Source organism: Sceloporus undulatus, chromosome 2 (genome assembly GCF_019175285.1).
Source record: "Sceloporus undulatus isolate JIND9_A2432 ecotype Alabama chromosome 2, SceUnd_v1.1, whole genome shotgun sequence".
Taxonomy (NCBI): Eukaryota; Metazoa; Chordata; class Lepidosauria; order Squamata; family Phrynosomatidae; genus Sceloporus; species Sceloporus undulatus.
In genome coordinates, this window is record NC_056523.1 from 312,020,424 (window position 1) to 312,045,416 (window position 24,993).

The 24,993-nt window shown below is 40.2% G+C and overlaps 1 protein-coding gene across 1 annotated transcript in view; it reads left to right on the forward strand.

Moving 5' to 3' along the window:
* Nucleotides 1-24,993, forward strand: part of PDZD2 (PDZ domain containing 2) — a 403,520-nt gene that overhangs the window by 303,322 nt on the left and 75,205 nt on the right. The window contains exons 12-14 of the mRNA XM_042447846.1: nucleotides 1,778-1,910; nucleotides 7,936-8,017; nucleotides 22,404-22,507. Of these exons, the coding sequence (XP_042303780.1) occupies nucleotides 1,778-1,910; nucleotides 7,936-8,017; nucleotides 22,404-22,507 (319 nt within the window). The remainder of the gene's footprint in view (nucleotides 1-1,777; nucleotides 1,911-7,935; nucleotides 8,018-22,403; nucleotides 22,508-24,993) is intronic.

The window sequence follows — 24,993 nt, forward strand, 5'->3', positions numbered from 1 at the left end:
GATCTTTTTGCAGGATAGCATATCTAAGAAACTGTGGCCAAACATATTAAAAAGACAGGTGGCAACTGTCTAAAATACTTGCACTTGAACAACATACTCTTTTAAGACATGCTCATGTGAGGAGGCTCCTAAGGAGGTAACTTTGCAGACTTCTCCTACATTACATAGATCCTTTAGTTGGGATTTGACCTGACTTTTAAGCTTTAACTGTAGCTTCATTCAAGTCCTTTAGAGAAGCATTTTTACAGTCATTATGCTTGAAGTGCTATTTCTAGTAGCTATCACATCTCAAGAAGAGTATCAGAGGGGCTCGACAGACCACCCCAAAGGGGCGGTCTGGAGCCGCCCATTTTCCCTCCGGAGGGAGCCTGCAGCAACCAAACTGTGTGGGCTCCCTCTGCTCCAAAAAGAACCCGCTTTTGGGTGCGTGGGGAGGACATCATCAGTGCACCATTGGTGCACTTGATGTGTCCATGATGCAAGTGCGGCACCCAGAGGTGTGGATGCGGCGCCGCGCTTGCATCATGCACGCGCACCACATATGGATGATGCCATCCATACGTATTAGGGTTCCAGAGCATGCAGTTGCTATGTGCTCTGGAACTTTCGGCCCACCTGTTTTGTGCCAGAGTTAGCTTCTCTGACAGTAGATCCTAATTTATGAAGAATTGAAGAAGTTAAATTGGTGTTATAAGTAGACCCGTTATTTGTGCTGAAATGCTTGTTGTCCAGAGTTATGAATCATGAGACCCATCTACCAGCTTCTTTGCCCTGATCTATCACATTGTAATGGAGTTGGGACTCCTTAGATGTGAAAAGAGTGGTGAAGATTTATATAAGTAGAGCTAAGTGTCTGTGTTAGACAGAAGTACTATTTGTATCATTTAATTCCAAATCGCTGGGTCAAAGAGTGACAAAGTTAATGATTTCCAGATGGCTAAAAGCATGTATCTGTCTATGTGATTACTACTTGCACACGCTGAGGCTTCAAAATGTGTGGGCTAATTCAATGAGGGCAGTGGTAACATCAACAACTTTCCAAGTAACTTTTTCATTGGAGGATTTTTTTTTTTGAAAGAGCATTCAAGATTTATTAGGCATTACAATATAGATAAATGCAACTCTGCTCATGTAGCTTTTGGCAATGCAGTGCTAAGGGACAATGGTAGCCATTTCCAGCTGTGATGAAACAGGGCTTGGGTACATCCCATATCTGTGTGAATTGCTCATTCAGAGTGAGAACATGAATGGTCATTCTTGCATGACTGTCCACCTCTTCTCTATAGCTGCATATATAAAAACATGGTCAACAACAACAACAACTTTATCTTTTGAGATTTTCATTCTACATAACTTTAATGTTGAACAAGGCTATGTAATAAAATAGATGATGAGGAGAGGGGAGTCAATGTTTACAACTGAAAATAACTATAATCCTGACTTGATCTGGTGGTTTCTGGAATAAAGCTACATGTGCTTGGATTGTTCCTTCAGCTCTCCAATAATGTCCCAACCTCTCATTTTCTGTGAAAACTTTTAATCTTTAAAAGCACAGCAAAATGCATGTGAGCACAAATACTTGCACTGCCCATTTCTTTCTGTAAGTGCAACCAGGCCAGAGGACTGACTGTAGTGTATGATACATACCATTAGTCTGATGCAAAATGAAGCTGCAACTTCTCTGCTCATTTCTTCCATGTATTTACACCCTCTAAAAAGCCCTAACATAAATTCAGTATCCAGCAGACATATTACATTAGATTTCTTTTTTCCTTAGCCGTGGTGACCAGATCTTAGAAGCAGATTCAGTAAGTTTGCGACACGCAGCTTTGAGTGAAGCTTATGCCATTTTGAGAGAACGTGGTCCAGGCCCAGTTCATCTGATCATTAGTCGCCATCCCAATCCAAAGGTATGGAATACAATATAATTTATTGAATTACTCTTGTTATCTTATTAACCAACAGTAAGAACAAAAGTATTTTAGAGCTGAAGCAGAGTTAGCAACCACTGATCCATACTCTAGAACCCTGAACAGAATGAGATGGGCTGGTGTATAAAAACATTCGGTTGCAATGCATTTTTCTGCAGGCTGTTGCTAAACTTAATTTTTAAGAGTATCAGTTAAAAAGAGGTTGTTTGATGAACCCATTTGTCAATGGGACTGTTGCACTTATTGATTTCAGCAATCCATGTCTCAGACTACAAGTAAAGGGACTCGTTATTGTTTTTCAAGCTCAATAGAGAATCCTGCCTTTCAAATCTCACAGAGCATGTTCATTCTTATATTTTATTCTTTTCCCTTTATGATCAGTAATTGCAACCCTATTCATTGTCTTTGTGTATGCTAAGGGAAGATTTAGGTTGTGGAGAAGGAATTGTCCTATGTTGGCACTTGCACCAACACTGTGAAAAAACAAGGGCTAGGTATGTCAGAGTCTGAAGTAGTATTTTCTTATATAAAAATATAGTTTGGGCATGATACATTTTGGACTCCAATTCCCAGAATCCCACAACCTGTATGGCCAATGGTCATGCTGAATGGTACATTCTAGGAAATGTGGATCCAAAACTGTAATGTTTCCAAAATCTGAAAATTGTGCAGCATATTTTGACCAGTGGGTTTTCCTCAGGGACAAAATTCTGTAGAACCATCAAATGCTACCCTGTTTTTCTTCTGTTCACATAGGAAAATATCATTTCAAGGAGTTAACCAAGACAATTTTCATAATTTATTCTGCTTGTAAATAAGGTTTTTCAGTGTCTCTTGTGTTTTGCTGTGGACAAAGGCTTTGCACGTATCTCTGTAGATCAAAATGGGTACCATGTGCCTCTCAAGTGTTTAGACCACAGCTCTCATTAACCCTACCCAATTCATCACTGGTGAAGAATGATGGGAGTTGCACACAGAGCAGCTCAAAGGCCACACTCTCCTGATTCCTTATCTAAAAATTGTATTTCTTTATTGTACTTTTGCTATATGTTGGATTTGGCTTTAACCTTGAAAGTCACTTGTTATATAATTTTAAAGGAAAAAAAGGACTAATGCATACACACATATAGCATCCTTTTTAAAATAAACACATTTTTGTAGCTAATACACATTCCATCAGATAGAATATTTTTATTACCAAATTACCTGGTATTCTAGGTTTTTATGTACTTCCAAAACCAATACCACAAAAAAAATTCTTTCTTTCTGAGAAAATATGACACTGAAACCTATTTTAAACTACTGTGTTTGTTTTGGGGTTCATTCAGTTTTTCTCTGTCAAGGTGGCTCAGATTTCTAATCTGTATTGGTGCCTCATGTTAATTCTTAAGAAATGCATTGTATTTACCCTGGCATCACCAGCCAAGGGAGTTGGTTGTGTGTTTCAACTGCTTTGCAGTTTCCACAGTTAATTCTAAATATTGTATATTGTGTTTCTTGGAGACAAAAATATTTGGGATATGGGTGGGCAGGTAATAAAAACAGTCTGATAGTATATCACAAGTTGGTTGACAGTATATAGAAATATGAGAGCCAGTGTAATGTAGTGGTTTGAGCACTGGATGGTGGCTCTGGAGACCAAGGTTAGAATCCCCACTCAGTCATGAAAACCTACTGGGTGACCTTGGGCAAGTCATACTCTCTCAGCCTCACAAATACAAAGCCAAAACCCCTCTGAACAACTCTTGCCAAGAAAACCTGGTGACGGGTTCACCTTAGGGTTGTCACAAGTTGGAACAGCATGCAACAACGACTTAGCATAGATGACATTAGCAAAGAAAGTCCTTTATTACATTTTCTGATGAACCATCTGAACCCTGTTCGAAGTCCATTTTCCTTGCTGTCTTTTTAGTGAACTTAATCATTTTTTTTTAGAAAATGCCGGAGTAGCCCACATTGGGGAGTCAGTGTGATGTAGTTGTTTGAGCTCAGAGTTTGACTCCCTGCTTAGCCATGGAAACCCACTGGGTGACTATGTGTGAGACAGAGTCTCAGCCCCAGAAAACCTCATAATAGGTTCACCTTAGAGTTGCCATCAGTTGAAAACAACTTGAAGGCACACAACACCAAAAACCAAATAATACATTTTGGTGATACTCTTATTAATACAGCCCAAAAGCACAAAATTAATCACACAGGATTTTGAAGCCCACATGGTTCTTTCTTTCATTTTGTGGGAGTGGTACTGAGGGAGCATTTCTCGCTTTGGGTTTTAGCTATTTCAAATAAATATACATAGGATTGGGTTAAACAAAATCAGTCAGATAGGTTCTGGAAAAAACTGGTAGGAGGGCATCATCAGATCTCTAGTATTCAATGTTTTAGCAAGAGGCCTGCAGAAATAAATGTCACTATTATTTATTTCCTAGTTACACTTATACCTCGACTTTCCTCTAACAAGCTCAAAGTGGTATATAGAGATCTTCTTCCCATTTTAATAATCACAACAATCCTAAATTAGGCTGGACTCAGAGAGGGCGTGATTGGACCAAGGTGAGCCAGTGCATTTCACAACTCACTGAGGTCTAGAATATGGATCCCCCAAATCACAGTTTAAGGCTAACCACTTTAATGCTGATATCAATGATCTTGTTGTTTCCCACATATTCTCACTCAGAAGTAACAGAGCACACTCTTTGTGATGTGCTTGGGTAGTGCAAAAGGGACCCAAGGCTCAGGCATATCATTTGTGTGGGGATGAGGGAAGACTATGTCTGGTGATAGGAAAAGGACAGGAGCCATGGGGCACAACAGGTGAAGTGGCACATGTTCTCCTGCTGCTGTGGTGTCTTTGGGGTCAGCTGTCCAAGGGGCTGAAGGAGAGACAGGGAAGTGGGGGGCAAAATCAACATTCCGTTGCAGGTGTGGATGTTGGACAACTACACCACTCTGGGACTCAAGGTGGAAGGGAACTCCATTGTGTTGCATTACTTCTGCCCTCACATCAGTTTTTTAAAATCCTGCCTTACTGGCTAGACATGCTTTTTTCCTTCATGTAATCAGGATTTTAAAGAATGGAGACTGGGCAGGAAAAGGTTCTCTAACAAACAAGCAATGTTGTTTTAGCGGGAAAGAGTATTAAAGTTAACTCATGAGACTTGTTTTAAAAAACCAGGTATTGCTAACTAACTGCCTCCTCTCAGATCATGGTGGGAGAATTGACAATGCGGACTGCCCCCTCACATATCGCGGCTGAAATTATAAAATTAAGTGAATAAAATCCAGATGACTGTAAAGCAGCATGTCTCTGAGGATTCTGGCAATAAGGTTTTAAGGAAATTTTTTGTAATGACAAGTGAGAATGAGTTGGATGGTTCAATAGAAAAGCCTCTGAAATAATTAAAAACATGTAAGCATAAGGTGAGGGACAAAACAGACTACCTGCAGTCTATAAAGAAAGTCTTAAAAGCTAAAAATGATAAAGGTGAAACAAAAAGTGAGTTACCTCTTCATAAAAGGGTTAGGACTCATGAGAAAACAGTGCCCAATTCTCCAAGCATCTCTTTGGGCCACTATGTTATGAACACAAGTTCTAATGCAGGAGGTGAGATTGAGCAGAATACTGTTGATAAGCAACTCAAGTGGCAAGCTGAGAGTGGAACACAACAAAGCAAGATAGTCAAGATTGCTGGAGAAAAACAGAACAGGCAGAGATGGTTTTAGAGCAATATCTAAGCAGAGGACCATATTGTCTTAGTTTTTTTAAGGCATGTTTCAGCCAAAAAATAGCTAATAGGAGAGGAATCAGTAAATATTCACAAGCAAGGGGGCATGACTCCAACAGACAGAGATTTCAGTTTTATCAGGAACTGATAAAAGATTCAGGTAATAGGGTACTGAATAGGATGTTTGATAGGAATGTGGCAGCACACTTGGGAGGGGTTGGTATGCCTCCAGTAATTTCAACTGTATGGATTGATGTGATCAAATGACTTTTATTTATTTATTACAGTGACAAGATTTAAATGTAAATGAATTCATTATCTAATGAAAATAAGCAATTAATTAATTTAAGCAATTCTAAGAGAGATCAAAGTGCAGCAGATGGGAATAAAGGAAGTAAACAGATAATTGACAAATTGCTTCATAAAGGAAACAGTGAAAAACTTTTGTGTAGGAAGTATACCAAAAAATCAAACATATTCAAGAGATTGCTGAAGGTTCTGATTCAGACTTGAAGGTACAATCGTACAAGTCAGGAGAAGAGGTAGAATGTGAGGATTTTTCTGAGAAACAAAATACTTCAGAAAGTGAAGCAGAAATGGAAATAACGCCAAGTAAAGTATTTGATGTTAACAGAAATGTTTAAATGAGTTTAAAGGAATGTTGAAATGAGTATTAGAGCCCCTTGATTTGGAGGATACTCAGGAAGATGAGCATCATAATAAAGGGGGGGGGGAGAGATAGTGATAACAAGGCAGCATCTGTTATGAAAAAACCAACTTACCAGGCATGGAGTTTCCTTTACCACCAATGTTCAAAGAATTAATAGATTTGGAATGGGAATGTCCATTGAATACTAGGAGGTTTTTAGCTTTTAGCCAGATACTATATACAGTGAGCCCCGTGCCATACGCGGGCTTCACTTCCGTGGCTTTCAGCATAACCTGAAGCTGTGGGAGAATCTAATTAATTGTGTGTGCAGCTGTGGTGCACGTACCATGTGGTGGCGCTGCATGCATGCACCCCATTATTTTCAATGAGCCCGAGCATAAATGATTTCCCCCTTACGTGGGATGTGTGTGTCTGGAATGGATCCCCCACATAAGGAAAGCGAGCACTGTATATGTTTGAGAAGGATATGGACCATTTGAAAGTCCCATTAGTGACAGTCCAATTTCTGCTTTGATTTTTCACACGATAGTTCCTCAAGAAGGTGACACAATACTTAATGCTATTGATGAGCGTAGAATACAATCCACACTTTAGAAAGTTCATGAGGCTTCTACACTGGCATTTAGATCATCCATGGCTGCTTCTATATTTGCTAAAGCAGCAGTGCTATGGACATAAGATGCCTTGGAGAAACTTTTCAGCAAGGAAGAAAGGGTGTGACTCCTCCCCCAGTAGGGAAGGTCACAGGCAGTATTGACAAAAACAATATTCTGGTGCAGGGAAGAATTCTGTTTTTTTTTTTTTTTGTTTTTTTTTTTGGAGAGCTGTGGCCCAAAACAACAACAGGTAATTGAATCATTCAAGTGGTAAGCCAAGGTTATTGAACAGCATTTTCCAGAAAACAAAAAGTAGATATCTTCCATCACTAGTACCAAGGGATTTGGGGGGAAAAGCTGTATCTAATGCAGCAGGCTGGAAAGAGCCGTCTAATAAAATAGATAAATGTAAATTGGCACAGGCTGCCTTTGTCCGGATGGTGCTGCAGTCAGTGTTGTAGATTAGTAGTTAGGACAGCCACACACATCCAGTGAGAAGGGCATAGATACATCCCAAGTGGATTGCTCCTCCATGCCATCCAGAGAATGAGAGACTGGTTGCTTGCCATTATTATTCCTTCTTGGATGACTCGGAGGAGCAGTCTATACCCACCCATGTTGTGTCTGCTTCAGGAGAATTTTAAAACGAAGGAATAAATAAACAAATAGTGGTAATAGAAGCTGATTTAAAATACTTTAAAAAGCTATAATTTTTAGCTATAGTATTTGTAATAGTTACATAACAGTTTAGATAGGGTGGCAGCAGACTTTGGAACAAAAACTGATGTAATAGAGGCACCAGTCAAAATGTTTTAAGAATTCTTTGGGCTTATATATTGATGCCATGTGAGGTAGGATGCGAGGTTCAACCCAATGTAAAGTGGATTGCTCCTCTGAGCCATCTAAGAATGTATCATCATAGTAAGTAACTAATCTCATTTGTTCTAGTCCTAAGCATTTTTTTTAACTTTTGGCAGCCTAAACATTCATGTTCATTTTCACATTAATACTAGGTTTCAGAACAGGAAATGGATGAAGCCATCACACAAACTACTCAGAAAGAACACAAGGATGTTTCTTCATCTCACAGCACAGGTACTGTTCCAATTGTTTCTAACAATCTATCATAGCTAGCTCTTGAGTTCTACAGCATTACTGTAGACATCAGATAGCTAGAGATAGTAAAGCTACATCTCTGTATATATGCTGTATAAAGCAATGTTCTCAAAATTGATTAGACGCAGTGAGATGTAGATGTACTTATTTTCACTAGTAGATGAACCAGTACTGTAGACTCTTCATACTTAATCTAAACAGTTACTGTAGCAACAAAACTAACATAAAGTCATATGGCACCTTAAACACTAACAAGTTTTATTTGGCATAAGCTGCTTAGGACCACAATCATGAGATTGGCTGTTTGAATCTTATTTATTCTGAATGCTTTGTATAGTCTGTTGGCCATCCTCTGCATGCACTGTGATGATATTTAGTATTATATAGTAGCCAGTTTTACTTCTCATATGCTCCTTATTCATCTGCTCCTGACATTCATAATAGGCACTGAGAAGAAATTGACATATTACGGTTTAAGATTTCCTTTGGCATTGCACTGGAATAGAATCAGGGTGGAAATATAAACTCAGTATTTTCAATTATTTGTATAAAATATATATGTGTACACAGCTGTCTATGTCTATAAAATTATCAAGGTTTGTTGTAAGCATTTCACTTAGGGAACATTGTTGTTTGAATAATCAAGTGAGAGTCAACCCAAGGTAGACAAAGCCCCTTAACTCTTGATAAACTCTGAAATTACTCCCACCTCAATCTTTGCTCTAGACCCTTAGCATAAAAGTAAGAATATTATGCAGGGTGTGGTACTAGGCTAGTCCTTCACATTTTCCCAAGTAGCAGAAGTCTGCTAGGTTTATGCTGTCCAGACAGGACCTGACAATAATCCACATTGCAATAGAGTATGTTGGCCAAAGATAAATGCAGCACTTGTCTTGCCATGACCAGTTGTGTGTCCTGTTTCAGCTGTGGCCCTCTCAGAGGGGAAGCTCCCTGATCTGTGGCCAATGTAGCAGCAAGGGAGCTTCCCCTCTGAGAGGGCTGCATTTATCTTTGGCCAACATACTCAAGCGAGAAAGCACCCTTTGGTCAGAGAACTCTTTTACATGCAAGATTATTATGTCATTTATTTTATGTTGTACTTTTATTATGCTGTTCCTACATGCTGTATTGTATTTTAACACTTTGTATGCAAATAGCCTTTGGTCTAAGCCAGAGGTCGGCAACCTACGGCCCGCGGGCCGGATCCGGCCCGCCAAGGCCTCGGTACTGGCCCCAGCCCGGTCCTGCCGCCCCCGCCGCAGTTTGGGCGCTGCTCTGGGCGCCCGAGGGGGCCTCGCTGCCATCCTCCTCCTCCACCGTGCATGGCCGCGTGGAGGAGGCAGAGGAAGAGGAGGGCAGCGAGGTCTGGGGCGGAGGAGGCGGCGCCTCCTGCACATGGCCGCACCACCTTCCCTGCCTCTCCGCGGAGGCCGAGAAGGAGCACATGGGTCCGGGAAAGAGGGGAGGCCTCCAGTGCTGGCGCCCCCCGCCGGCTCTTTCCTGGCCTCTGACGGGGCCTGGGGCCCCTTAGGGGCTGGCAAAGAGGGGAGGCCTCCAGTGCTGGCGCCCCCCCGCTGGCTCTTTCCCGGCCTCTGACGGGGCCTGGAGCCCCTTAGGGGCCAGCAAAGAGGGGGAGGCTTCCAGCGCTGGCCCGCCCCCGGAGGGTGGAAGCTCTGCCTGCAGCGGGCGGCACCACCCCCGGAGAGTGGAAGCTCCGCCCCTTGATGTGCGACACCACCCCTGGAGGGTGGAAGCTCCTCCCCGGCACGTGCCCCCACCCCCGGAGGGTGGAAGCTCCACCCCACAGCTTCGCCCCCCCAGTTATCTGAGGGACAGCAACCCGGCCCCCGGCTCAAAAAGGTTGCCTACCCCTGCATTAATAAATGATTGATTGATTGATTCGAAAAACCTTCCAGGATAAGGAGTTTCAATATGAAATCATCCCCTCTAGAAAAGACAACTCCGCTCATTTATGCTGGCTAGCTAGAAGGGCTAAAAAATAAAGAGTCAAACAATGGTGAATAGTACCTTGACCTTTCCTAAAGCCCACCTGTTCAAGGTGAATTCCCAATCCTCTCATTTATTTAACAGATATTTACTATATAACTTGAGGTCACTATCCAAAAGACTAATAGGCCAATAATTATTGGGAACTTGCTTATCTCCTGTCTTGTAAATAGAGACAACTATGCTCTGTTTCCAACCCACTGGAATTGTACCTGTATTGTTGATCTGAGTAAATACTTTAGCTAATATTGGGGTCCACCACTCAAGAAAACATTTAAAAATTCCCAGGGTGGCATATTTTCTCCTGGGGCCTTGCTCAGAGAGCTGCAATCAACTTCTTTATCTCAGACACAGACACAGGGGACTAATAAGACAAGGAAGCAGGTTTGGAGATAAAAGGAAGGTGGATGTATCTCCATAAAGTCTGCTAAAATGAGTATTATTATTGTTATTATTATTATTATTATTATTCTATTTTATTTTCTCCCAATACAAGGACTCAAGGTGGCAACAACCAGATTTAAAACAATACAATTTAAAAAATAGTACATTAAAATGTATAAATATAAAATTTAAATCTCTTGCAAGCATAGAGTTTTAAACTTTTGTAGATAAGTTGCAAAAACTGCATCATGGAACGTATTCGATAGTAAATTTAATTGGCAAACTGGTGTTGAATCAGTATCATCACAAATATTCAAGGATTGAATTTGCACAGGGCTTTTTGTTTGGGAGACAACTCTTTCAAAGTAACTATATTATTAACTGTCTTTGGGCTCAAGGATTGTGCTGGAATTGTCAGGGCTGGCTCATCCATATAGGGAAACTAGGCCTATATTTTGCCTAGGGCGGTAAAATTTAGGGGCGGTGTGGCTGCTTTTTTTGTATATTTTTTGCATAATTAAACAATATTAAAGTGAAAATTCATTACAGCAAGCAACATAAAAGCATGCTACCATATGACTGTTTCTTTGTACAATGGCCAAAACATAAATGTACATCCCCTGTGTCTGTGGTATGGTCACATGGTGCATCATCCGCCTTCCACATGCGCCTTGAATGTCAAGGTCAACAGCCCCCTCTCTCCTTGCCGTCCACGCACCTTACTCTCGGTGCCACAACACGGAACACCAGTCAAATTTTAACGTATGTCTATCCGATATCTGCTTTTCAGGGTAAATGTTTAGTTTTAAAAAGTTTTCACAGACTTCCCGCAAATGTTTTTATCGCAACTGAACAGCTAATTTATGTTAAATACTGTATCTATATTTTATCCTGCAAAAATATTGGGATTCCACTGTATATATTTTTTCTTTATGGTATTGGTTTAGCACCTTTTTTAGGTAGCAGTATGGCTGATAGAAAGAAACCCTCTGGTGCTTGCTTCCGAAAAAGAAAAAAGGGCAGGGAAGAAAATGTTAAAAAATCTAAAGAGTATTTCGAAAATACCTTCATGGACAAAATGACAGGTCAGCACTAAAAGGGCCAGACAATGAAAAGCTGCCAACTTTTGCAGAAGCATCAGAACAAATTGTTGAAACAATAGTTGATGAGGAAAATTACCTATCCCAAGAAGACAATATTGTAGTCTTGGACGCTACATCAAGTGGACATGAAATAAAAGAAGACAGCATAATTGAAGAATTAAAGAACAAAGAATCAAGCACAGTAACAGTTGATTATGCAGATCCAGCTTCTTGGGAAACTGTAAAAATGACCCAACAAAACTTAAGAACTCTATTGGTGGAACATGGACCAAAACAAGTTAAAGGCAACTTTCCAAAAGATTCAAAAAATAAAAAATTCTCTGATATTCACTACAAAAGAAGGCTTTCAAATGGAGAAGAAATATATCGTCAATATCTCCAGATCTACCAACAAAGTATTGTGTTTTTGCTGTAATGTTTTCAATGGGAACAATTCTTCTGCATTAGCCCAAAGTGGCTGTAGTGACTGGCACAACATTTCTGCAATTATTATCCAACATGAAAAAAGTATTGAACATTTTACTAACTTCCAAAAATGGAGAACATTAAAGAAAACCCATGAACAAGGCTTGACCGTTGACAAGTTCCATGTTAAGAAAATAAAAGAAGAAAAAATCTATTGGCAGAACATTTTGGAGCGATTAATTGTTCTTGTTAGAACTCTTGGCTCTCAAAACTTGGTATTTAAGGTACAACTGAAAAACTGAATGCTCATGATAAATGACACTGCCCGACTTACCAGGCTGGCATTGTTGCTGAGGTGGAATGTGCCCTAGTCTCCGCAACTGCAGAGACCTGTCTTGCCCCAGCAGACTTTGGTCTGGCGGTAAGGCCCGCCATTGGCTGCTGGGGCAGAAATGGTGGCTCTTTTGCAGCAGGTTCTGGGACTCCATGTCCCAGCTTGCATTGCAAAAGGGAAGAGGCCATGCTTGGCTGGCCCGGACCCCAAGCACAGCCTATTGGTGGAAGGGGCCTGGAAGGCAATGCCTCTGCTCTTTCCAGCCCCCCTATTGGTGGGCGGGCCTATTTAAGGCCACGTCGTGTGCCATCCAGTGCCATTTTAACTCTAACAATAACTGTATCAAAATTATTGAATATCTTTCCATTTTGCCTGCCAAACGTGAAGCAGAGGAATCCACCACCCTCTTCCCAAGTGTCATTAATGAGAACCCACAGCCACACATCACAAGTGTTGTAGCTGCGTACATGAACTGAAACAAAAACTGGACATCACACAGATAAAATACAACATTTCTAAAAGGAGATGTAAAAAAATTTAAAAAAGGACTTTTTGACCTTTTAGACTGCATAACAGATGATGATTCCGACTCTGAAGCCACCATTTCAGATTCAGCAGATGAGTAAATCAACAGTTATCTGGCTTTCTGCATATTTCTTCACATGTTTAATGTGTATATGTTATACACATCTTGTTCATGGACTGAAGGGTCCTTATGTGTACTTTTAAATTGATAAACTTATAGAGTTCCAAATTCTAAAGCACTTGGCTCAGTCCTAAGCCCCTTAACCCAGGGAGTTGTTACCAAGTATGGTTTTATATAAAATTTTGGGTGCCATGCGATCTGAAGCCATGCCTCCTGACTGACCAACCCCACAGCCAGCCTCCATTAACGTAAAGGCGAGCAGACAGCAGCCTTGCCAAGGCTTGGTCTTAAGATTTGAAATTTTCCAGAGGAAGTTTTGGGAGTTGCTAGACCAGATTCGCAGCTACCTAAAGCATGGAAGAGAATAGCTATGGCTCCCTCTTTAAGGAGCCAGTGATTAACTTAACGGCTCGACCATCAAGGTATTTGTCCCCCCTGAATAAGTGGCAGACCTCTGCTTTGTGTATCCATTGTGTAAGTTTCGTCTTAGGCAAAGATAAGTCATCAAGGCCTTTGTTCGCCAGGCTGCCATAGCTTGCAGGTATGTTTAGCAGTATATAGGACCTAGTTTTCAACCCCTCAGTGGGCTTGTCGAGCAGAAGTTCCAAGCCTAATTTCGGGGCTTGTCGAGCTACCCAGTTCCAAGCCTGAGTTCTTAGAGCATCTTGCTCAGTTGAAATCCTGAGCGAAGCCAAGCTCACTGTCTTTGGGGCCTCTAAGTTAGCTTTGCCTGCCGGAACTCAGCTCCTAAGCCACCACGGCCGCTCTGTCCTGTCCCATTTTCGCGGTCATATCCCACCATCCATCCTATATCACATCCAACTCCTTGGAGAAGATGTCTAAGGTAAATATCCCAACGGTGCCTCTCTCTTCCTTCCTTTACTCCTGAATTCACTCCTCCCTTGCTTTAGCATTGAATGTGTGTGCGCGTGTGTGATCCTTTTTGTTGTGTGGCTTTAATAAATGTTTATATTTTAATTGCACCTCTTTGGCATCCGAGTCTCTTTCTCTTGGGGGTGGACTAGATGACCTCTGGTATATATACAGGGACACGATCCTGCTATGTGCGTTGTTAGGACACGCCTCTCATAATATTTGAGCTAATTAAATCCCCCTAATTCGATCCTTTCTAACAAAGTGTTAAAATTCAGATTTGGCTCTGTCTGTTGTTGTTATTTTCTTTCCCACCTTTCCTCAAGGCTCAAGGTGGGGTGCAACATATTAATAGATATAAAAAATAATAAGAAGAAATCAATTAAATCAGAATTACACAGCAAGTTGGAGAGAGAATTAAATATGCAAAACAACATTATTTCGAGCATGCTAATAAGTCAGGAAAATTGTTGGCATACAAAATTAAAAAGAGAAAATAAAACAATAATTAAATTAAAAGAGGAAGGTAAAGAATTTACACATCCAAAACAAATTAAGAGAATTGCCACAGAAGTCTTTAAAAATTTATTTTTAGCAGAGAATTTACCTGAAACTAGAAAAAGAAAAATTCGAGAATCTATTCAAAAAGAAAAAGTTCCCAAATTTACGGAAGAGCACAGAGGGAAGATAAATGTATCAATATCAAATGAGGAAGTACATACAGCAATTAAGATCCTTGTCTCAATATTAGCAGATAGACTTCAACAAATATTGAAACAATGGATACATAATGATTTCTCCCAGAATGACAGATTAAAAACAATACGAGGATATTAATGAACATAATAGAATACTATGACATGTATAAAGAAAAAAATTAGGTGTAATATTACTAGATTTGGAGAAAGCATTTGATAATGCAAGCTGGGTTTTTTTGAAGATGTTAAAACAAATTGAAATTGTTATAGGTTCTTAAAATGTATAAATACAATATATACCAATCAATATGCACAAATAATAATTAATGATGAAAGATCAGAGAGGTGTAAAATTAACAAAGGAACGCGGCAGGGTTGCCCGTTATCACCACTTTTATTTATAATGATGATGGAAGTTGTGCTGAGGAAAATCAGGAAAGATGACCAAATCAAAGGAGTACAAATTAAGAACCATCACTTTAAGTTGAGAGCCTTTGCAGACGATATAGTAATTTTTTTGGACAATCCAAGTAACAGCATTTTGAGATTAGAAGAAACTTTGGAGAAAGCTTGCAATATAGTTGGATTTAAAATAAACAAACAACAAAGTGGCATTTTGACAAAAAACCTCTCCAAAATAGAAGAAAAAGATCTAGAAAAGAGCACAGAACTGAAAATAATAGCAAAAAGCAAAATATCTGGGTTTAACAATTTACAAATAAAAACTCAGAACTGTTAGAAAATAATTATAACACAACTTGGGGTGAGATAAGAAACAATCTGAAAAAAGGGGGAATTTACAACTATCATTGTTAGGATGAATAGCTTTAACACAAATGTATGTGCTCCCCAAAATGATATTCTTTTTTCCGACAATCCCTGTTGTAACATCCAACAATATATTTAAAATATGGAACAGAGAAATTTGAGACTTTAGTTGGCAGGGAAAAAAAAATCTAGGATCAAATTAGCCAATTTACAAGATTTTAGAGAGAGAGAGGAGGGTTAGATTTACCCAACTTACAAATTTATTACAATGCATGTGTATATACCTGGATAAAAAATTGGATAAACCTAAAAATAAAGCATTATTGGCGCTAGAAGGAGTCAATCTAGAAAAAGGTTGGCATGCTTACCTCTGTTATGAGCAAAAAAATTGTAAAGAATGGAATAAACATATGTAAGGGGAGTCCTGATGAAAGTCTGGGAAAAATACAAAAAAAACATTTCTATACTAAAGTACCGAGATGGACCTCGGTTCAATAAGCTTTTTACAAATCGGAAACCCCCCAAAAAGAGAAACGGGTCACCTATAAAGATATATTTGTGAAAACCAGGCTGCCTGCCTTTGCCTCTGAGAGCAAGCCCTCAGGACGCTGACCTTCCTCCTCTTCCATCCCCACTCCATTGGGACTCAGGAAGCAGCAGCAACACCAGCAGCAAGGCAGTGAGTTGGGCATGGCCTGGAGCCTTTTCCCCTTAAAAGGGCACTGCTCCACACTTCCCCCCCCCTTTGTTAAAACCAGGCTGCCCCAGGGCCCCCACATCTCTCCCCAACCTGATCCCCATCCATCCCCTCCCTATCTCCCAGCTTCCCTTCTTCTGCTCACTTTGGAACTGTTGCTCCGCTGCTTCAAAAGCGGCAGTACTTCATGATCTTTTTCTTTCCTGGTCTCTCAATCTTCTTGCTCTGACTGAAACTTGGCTCCCAGCCCATGATACTGTTACCTCCGCCGCCCTTTCTTATGGCGGTCTTTCTTTTACTCTTTCAAGCCGTCCTGAAGGCAGAGGAGGAGGGGTCGGCATCTTATTGTCCAACTCCTGCCAGTTTCAACTGCTTTCTCCACCACCACCCCAGCTATTGTTTTTCTTCTTTCGAATTTCACTCTATCCGACTCTTCTTTCCTTTACAGCTGCGTGTTGCTATCATTTATTGCCCCCCCCCCCCGGTTCTGCCAACCAATTTCTTTCTGATTTTGAGTCTTGGCTCACATTTTTTCTTTCTGATTCTGTTCCCTCTTTGATTCTTGGTGACTTCAATATCCATATTGATGATCCTACAAATTCTTCAACCTCTCACTTCAATCCCCTCTTAGCTTCCTTTGATCTTCTACTTCACTCTAACTCTTCAACTCACTCTCTCGGTCACTGTCTTGACCTTGTTCTTGTTGCAAAGTGTGTCACCTCTCACTACTTGGCATTTGACTTTACTCTTTGTGATCATCATTTAATCTCTTTTACTCTCACTTATATCCCACCCCTTCGCCATACTTCCTTCTGCCAATTTCATAACCTTCAATCTGTTAACTCTAATCTTCTCACTCAGTCCTTGGATTCATCACTTGCTTCTCTTAATCTTGGGGACTCTGCAGATTCAGCTATGTCCTTGCTCAATTCCACTCTTTCCTCAACTCTTGAAAGCTTTGCCCCTGTATCTACACACGTGTCTTCCTCTTCCTCTATGACTAGGCCTCAGCCCTGGATCACTCCCATCGTTAGGTTCCTCTGGTCCTGCTCTCGAGCGGCCGAACGTCTGTGGAGAAAGTCCAGGAAGTGGACCGATTCTATCCATTATAAGTTCATTCTCTTTTCCTTTTCACATGCATTAGCTATGGCAAAACAGAATTATTATAAACTATTGATTTGCGCCAACGAGAGGCGCCCGTAGCGTTTGTTCTCTTGTTTCAACACACTACTAAAACCTCCTGCTCCCCCTGTTTCTTCATTATTTTCTCCTTCCGATTTTGCCAATCATTTCATTACAAAAATCACTACTATTCGGTCGGAGTTGACTCTTTCTGATTTGGTTCCCACCATTAATCTCCTGGGCCTTCCTACTAACAAATTCTCTGCGTTTTCTCCTGTTTCTCTGGATGAACTCTCTACGCTGCTGAACTCTTCCAAACCACAACCTGTTCCCTTGACCCAATTCCTTCTTGTCTTCTAATCTCCATAGCTCCTTCTTTTTTGCCCTCCCTTCTCTACATTTTTAACCTCTCTCTTTCTACTGGCTCCTTCCCCATAGCCTTTAAACATGCTCTAGTTTTCCCTATTCTGAAAAAACCCTCTCCCAACCCTTCTACCTTGTCTAGCTATCGCCCAATTTCTCTTCTTCCTTTTCTTTCTAAGGTTCTAGAACGAGTCGTCTACTCTCGCTGTCTCGAGTTTCTCAAAACCAACTCCATTTTGTACCCTTTCCAGTCTGGTTTCTGCCCACGACAGTCCACAGAGACGGCCCTCACCAAGATCTCGAATGATATCCTGCGGGCCAAGGCAAATGGCCTTTACTCTATCCTTGTCTTCCTTGATCTGTCTGCGGCCTTCCACATCATGGACCACTGTCTTTTAGTTGACTTACTTTCTGACCTTGGCTTCTCGGGCTCCGTTCTCGATTGGTTTAAATCTTACCTGTCAGATAGATCTTTTGCAGTGGTCTCGGGTGGCCAGACTTCGTCCTCTGTTCCCCTATCTGTTGGAGGTCCTCAGGGTTCTGTTTTGGGTCCCCTCTTGTTCTCTCTGTACACACTGTCTCTTGGTAAACTTATCAGCTCTTTCGGTTTCTCTTATCATCTGTACGCCATTGATACCCAGTTGTATCTCTCCACCCCTGTTCTTTCACCAGGGCTTGAGCAGCAAGTTTCACCTTGTCAGACAGCTGTTTCCCACTGGATGTGCCATCGGCGCTTGAAGCTCAACATGTCCAAGACGGAGCTTCTTGTTTTCTCTCCTAAGCCCACCCTTCAATATTCCTTTTCTATCTCTGTCAACAACATCTCTATTCAGCCGGTTCAGGAAGCCTGCAGTCTTGGTTTCATTTTCGACTCCTCTCTGTCATTTATCCCTCAGATCCAGGCCACAGCCAAGGTCTGTAGATTTTTTCTCTATAATATTTCCAAAATCCGTCCATATCTCTCTGCTTCTACTGCAAAGACTTTGGTCCATGCCCTAGTGGTCTCGCGACTTGACTACTCCAACCGTCTCTTGGCAGGGCTTCTTCTCTCTCACCTCCACCCAGTGATGTCTGTTCAGCACTCAGCTGTTCGTATTATCTCACTCACTCGCCGGTATGACCATGTCGCCCCCCTATTGTCATCCCTTCACTGGCTCCCCTTTCCCTTCCGCATTCAGTACAAGCTTCTCCTGCTCACTTTTAAAGCCCTGCATGGGCTGGCCCCTCCCTATCTCTCTGAACTTCTTTCTCCCTACATTCCCACTCGTTTGCTCCGTTCTGGTAGCCAAGGTCTCCTGTCCCAACCCAGGATCTCCACGGCCCTGTTCCAGATTCTTCCCTTTTCGCTTGCTGCCCCTCACTCCTGGAACCTTCTCCCCTTACAAGCATGACTCAACACATCTCTAACTAGCTTTAAAACCGAGTTAAAGACCATATTGTTTAGGGAAGCGTTCCCTGGGAGTCTGTGATTGTGACCTGGTTGTTTTGATGCTTAATATTGGATATTTGTTGTTTTAACTTGTTTTCTTATGATGTTTTTAATTTGTTGTTTTAACTTCTAGATTGTATGCCATAGGCAAGCTTTTTATATATTCCTGATTTTACTTGGTTTTGTATAGCTATTAACGGCGTTTTATAAATAAAGCTAATAATAATATTAATTAAAAACAAAAAATGTACAGCAGATAAAAACAATTGAGCAGCTTAAAAAAGAAGGTATAGAAATGCATTGACTTTCATACCTTAAGTTAAAAGGAAGATTTGTAAAGGACAGTAATGATATTGGAATTGGGTTAGAATCAAACATCTTGGATAAAACACACTCAATTGGGGAAAAACATATGATAACAAAGATATACAGAATATTGTTGGACATCGAATTAAAGGAATAAATTGTAAAAAAGAGCATGATTAAATTGATGCAGGATATTAAAGAACCAATATTATTGAATAGTTGGGAGAGAGTATGGAAAAAAACCTTAAAGTTTACTAAAAGTGCCAACCTAATTAAAAAACTACTATAAATTTCTATATAGATGGCATATGTCCCTGTTGAAATTAGCCAAAATAAAAAATATAAATGATAGTAGATGTTGGAAATGTGAAGAAAACAACGCTTCCCTATATCATATGTGGTGGGTTTGCAAAGAGGCGAAAAGTTTTTGGGAAGAGATACATAGAAAAATTGAAAATATTTTTCAATTTAATACAGAAATGAAACCCCAACTATATCTGTTAAATATCACAGAAGATTTCAGAGGAAAATTATGCCATGAAGAGATAGAAGTGGTCTTATACTTAATAACTGCTTCCTGTTTAGTCTTTGCAAAATATTGGAAAGGGGGAAATCAAAATTTACAGGAAGTATGGGTAATCAAGGTGAACGAATTAATGGTGATGGATAAGATAACTATGGCAACTAATGGCAAACAGAACAAAAATTTCAAAGAAAATGGGAAAAAGTGAACAAATTATGGAACTAAGTCAGCTACAGAAAAGTAGCTGTCTCCCCTTTTGTCGAGATAAAAAGGAATAACTAAATTAAGTTACAGTTACTATATGGGATGGTGAGCAAGGCCCAATCAAGGAAGATAACAGAAGTGACAGTGTTATCTTACCGTGTACAGTATAGGATAACCGTGTGTTAATTTTGTTGATAAGCAATGTTACGTTAATTTTTTTGTTGTATGTATACATATATGTCTAATATGTATATTACGTGTTTATAATAATAAAAAAGTATAAAAAAAGAAAGTACTGGTGCATCAATGACTGAGAAAGTTCTTGAACATTTAAATAGTATGTCATTATTAGTTGAGAATATTCGAGGACAAGGTTATGAAAATGCTTTGCACAGAAGTCACACCTTGTGAGTCATCAGGCAGTCCACACAAGAGACAAACCGTTTAAATGCCAGAACTGTGGAAAATGCTTTGCACAGAAGTCATACCTTGTATTGCATCAGAAAGTCCACAGAGTCAAATCATACAAATGTCAGCCTTGTGGGAAATGTTTTACTCAAAAGTCAGTCCTTGTCACTCTTCAGAGAGCCCACACAGGAGAGAAACCCTTCATTTTCATCAACAGAAGAGGAGTCCACAACTTGCATCCTTCCCATTAACACTGAAAAGGGGAAATGCAAGAAGATCTGGTTGACTGCAAAGAGGATGTAGATACCATATTTATAGCACAAAATTTCAGAAGACTTGAAAGTGCAGTCCTATGCAAGTGTATTTGGAGCCATCCAGCCCTATGGATCAGATAGGGAAGATAAGGCCTCTGCCATATGAAAGAAACAACCTATACACACAACAGCAGGGACCTCAGTTAGGGCAACCGCATGGTCATGGATTTCCAGGACAACCATACGGGCCTCAGACTCCCCAGGGATATCCAATGGGAAGTCTAAGCAGGATGCAAGCTACAATGGATGGTGTCTCTTATTCCTCAGATTCCTCCGTATGGACAGCAAGGCCCTAGTGGATATGGGCAACAGAGCCAGACTCCCAATTACAACCAGCAGAGTCCTCATACACAGCAGCAGTAGCAGCCGCTGCCATCACTTTCCTTTGCCCAGCAAACACCATTTCAGACCCCACATGTTCAGCCTCATCAGCAACAACAAACTCAGTCTTAGCCCCCATAGCTTCAGTCATCCCAGCCCCTCTAGTCTCAGCAGCAGTCGGAGCCACCACATCAGCAGTCTCCACCTCTATCCTCAGCAGCCAACCACTGCCCATCAACAGCATCCACAGAGTCAGCTTCCCTACTCTCAGCAGCAGTCATAGTCACCCTACCACCAGCAGCAGCAAGCTCAGCAGTCTGCTACTTCAGCGCTTTCTCAGCAGTTGGCATCCTGCCCTGAGTCACAGCAGTAGTCTGCATATTCTTAGCAGCATTTCCCACCTCCACAGGCATTATCTCAAGACTCATTTGTGTCCCAAGCATCATCCGCTGCCTCAGTGGCTTCCAGTAAAGGGCAGAAAGATGTGAATTTAAATCTTCAATCAAGACCCTCTAGCTTGCTGATCTCTCTGGTTCAACAGACATAAGAGGAATTGTAGACTGTTCAAATGTTAGCACAATTCTCTTATGTGCAGATATACTGGGAATCCAGTCCACAGCAAGCTAATAATAATAATAATAATAATAATAATAATAATAATAATAATAACGCTATAGGGGTGTATATGTAGAAGATGGCTCAGAGAAAGTCTAATAGCTCTATAGGACCTCCATCTACCATTGTTTGTTCTGATATAGGTGATTTGCAGCATGACCTGGTTGGCTTGCAGAATCTTGTTGCATTTTCCCTTTCCCAGCTCCTTTGAAACAGCCGATGAAACACTGATTAAAGTAACTTATTTATTAAAGCCCTTGTGTAGAGAGAAGGCTTGAAGTGCTCTTGTTGTTATTTCTCAAGCCGGGAGTTTAAGGCCTTTTGCAGTGGTGAAGGAATATTTTCCTTCTTGGCCTGAATACATTTGTAGACATCTCTTCAGATTCCTTCTCCCTGATGTCCTGTCAACATGGTTCAACTCTGTAGGTGGTCGTGGTGGACACAGCACGTCTTTCCACTCCCTAACAATCCCGGCCATGTAACGCTCCCCCCCACAGTCATATACAAGCAAAGACTCTGCCCACCGTTATTTTATTATTGTAGCGTTATTTTTAGATTTTTATCGTCTGCAATTTTAATGGATGGAATTGTTTAATCCTTTTTTAAGGGGGGGTTGTATATATTGTATTTCTTAAAGGTTGTATGCTGCTTTGAGTGTGGAAACAAAAAGCGGGATATAAATTAAAGTTTTATTATTTTATTTATTATTATTTATTAGCAAATAAAAAATAAAATAAAAATTGTATCCCACATTTGCACCACCAATAGGGATGGTATTATAGCTTACGTGTATGCTATTTTGCAATTCAAAATCCTCACTGTCTAACTCAATTAATATTTAACAGGAAATCTTCCAAAAAGTCCATCCCCTTCGGTGAAATCTAAACAGACAGAAGCTTCCCTGCCCTTGAGCTGGACAATGAAGCGCTTCTTGGAGCCAGTGAGTCAGGTAAAACAATTAGAATTAGAATTCAACAATAATGTAATCTTGTTTTGAAGGTGAACTGTAGCAGATCATTATACTGTTTAGGCAATCCAGTTTCATACCGTTTTAACTGCCATGGCCCATTGCTATGAAATCATGGGAATTGTAGTTTGTTGTCACACCAGAGTTTGCTGAGAGAGAAGGTTAAATGTCTCCGAAAACTAGAATTCCCAGGATCCCATAGCACTGAGTCACGGCAATTAAAAGGGTGTCAGTCAAACTGGATTTATTTCTGCAGTGCGGTTGCAGCCTAACACATTTCTATTTAGCACAAAGCTTCCTGGACCCCTTTCATGTCAAAATAAATATCTTAAAAGGACTGAAAGATTCTTTGTTTGGTTGTAATGGTAATTTTGAGAGTTGAAATAAGTTACAATTATTTTTATTCAATCAGGGTTACGTTTATTTGCAAAAGATCCGCCATTTTAACATTATGGGAATTTTATGGGGATTTTGACTGAATATTCCGTGTGATGTGGGGGAATTCCGTGTGTTCTGGACAAATGTTTTGGGAAATTATCTTCAAGGCTTGTTGGCAACACTGAGCTGCAGGCGCTGCATAACAATGGCATCTGCCTGCGCACTGTCGCAGCTTGGAGGGAGCCAGTTAGACACTGGAGCGAGCACCAGGCCCTGTAGGAAGGAGCTGGCTGGAGCTCCTTGCCAGGCAGCCCTTTTCCCAGCCCTAAGAACTGGAGCGTGGCTTTGGTGTGCATCATTGAAACACCATACCTCCACTGTGACTCGAAGCAGCTTTATTTTGACTGTCTGTAACAGGCCAAGGCGAAGATTACACGAACGAAAGATCTTGGAGGACTTAATAAAAGGCCTGTGGAGAGAGAAAGTAGAGCTTCTTACTGCTATAGGTAAAGAAAGGGCCCGCCTTCCAGAACCTTATTGTCCTCTTCCCAGATACGCCTTCGTGGAGCTCTTGAAATGGAAACAGGCGGAAGAGAGAAGGAAGGAGGAGGAGGAGGAGGAGCAGCAGAGGCAGGTCTTGGATGCTGCCTTTGACAGAGACATGGAAGAGCTGTTGGCTGTACTGGAAGAGCCTGGGTTTCCCCAGCTAACGACATCCACAAAGGCCAGCCAGGTGAAGAAAGTGGCTGTCCCACTCACCCACCAGCTTCTACAGACTGAGAGTCTGTCATCAGACCTTAAAACATCAAAGGGGGTACGACAGCCCTCAAAAAACCACGAAGACCCAAAAATCCATCTTGCTCCTTCACCTGACACACTGATCCAGGAGCTGGAGAAGGCCATTCACTGCCTGGAAAAGGCAAAAAAAGATAAAATAGAACAAATAGAACAAATTTCATTCAGGTGCAATCAAGCGGAGAGAGCCTTCCCAGCCAGATGGGCAAAATCATTCGGGGGTGTACTTTCAACTTCCCAACACATCCAGGCCCTGAGGGCCAAATTCCAAGAACTTCAGGCAAGGTGCAACTACTATGATGAGACATTAGAAAAGATAGTCAATTTGTGATGCACCATCTGTGGCAAGATCTTTACCCCAGCTTCAGTATGGATCCGCATATCCGATTGCAAAATATAAGATACAGTTCAGATAGCCCTGGGTTCTGTAGAAACCAGAGTCTGCCAGGAACAGTTAGGAACAATTCTAAGAGACAGAAAATGAAAAAAAAAAAAAAATCTGGGATGGACAAAATAAATTGTTTCTGGTCAATTATTGAATATTGAGTATTATTTATTTATTATTTATTATTATAAAAAGTTATCGGAGCGGCTTACAATTTGTTAATTAGAAATTATTTAATTAATATTATTATTAAATAGATTTTGGTTTAGTTATTACAATTTTTAATTATTTAATTTTAATAAATTGTAATAAATATAAAAATAAATATATTATAAATATAAATAATAATAAAACATATTTAATTGCAATAATTACAATTATTACAATAAATATATGTTATTTAATTATTACAATTATTTAATTATTTAATTGTAATATTTATTGTAATAATTATTTAAATGTAAGAAATTGTAATAATCTTAACATAAAAGTAAATACAATATAAATCTAAATAATAATAAAATATATTTAATTGTAATAATTACATTTATTACAATAAATATATATATTATTTAATTATTAAAATTATTAGTTAATTTTAAAATACATCCTTCTAAAAGCATAGATAGAGAAAAACAGAGAAAATGAAGAAAAAATCAATTTATCAAGTTATGTAGTTTATTTAATTAAATTAATTTTTTAAAATTAAAAAAATGATTTAGTTTATATACAGCCATTAATTCTATTTTTCACCTTGGAGGCTGAGACTGGCCAGCAACGCTCCCTCTCTGCCACCAGAGGGCGCCCCAGGACAGTGAAGAATCATCACCATCATCATAAGCGTCAAGGGACCATGCAACAATTAATGCACAACTATGATCCCTTATGGAAGTGGTTGGACATTTTTGTC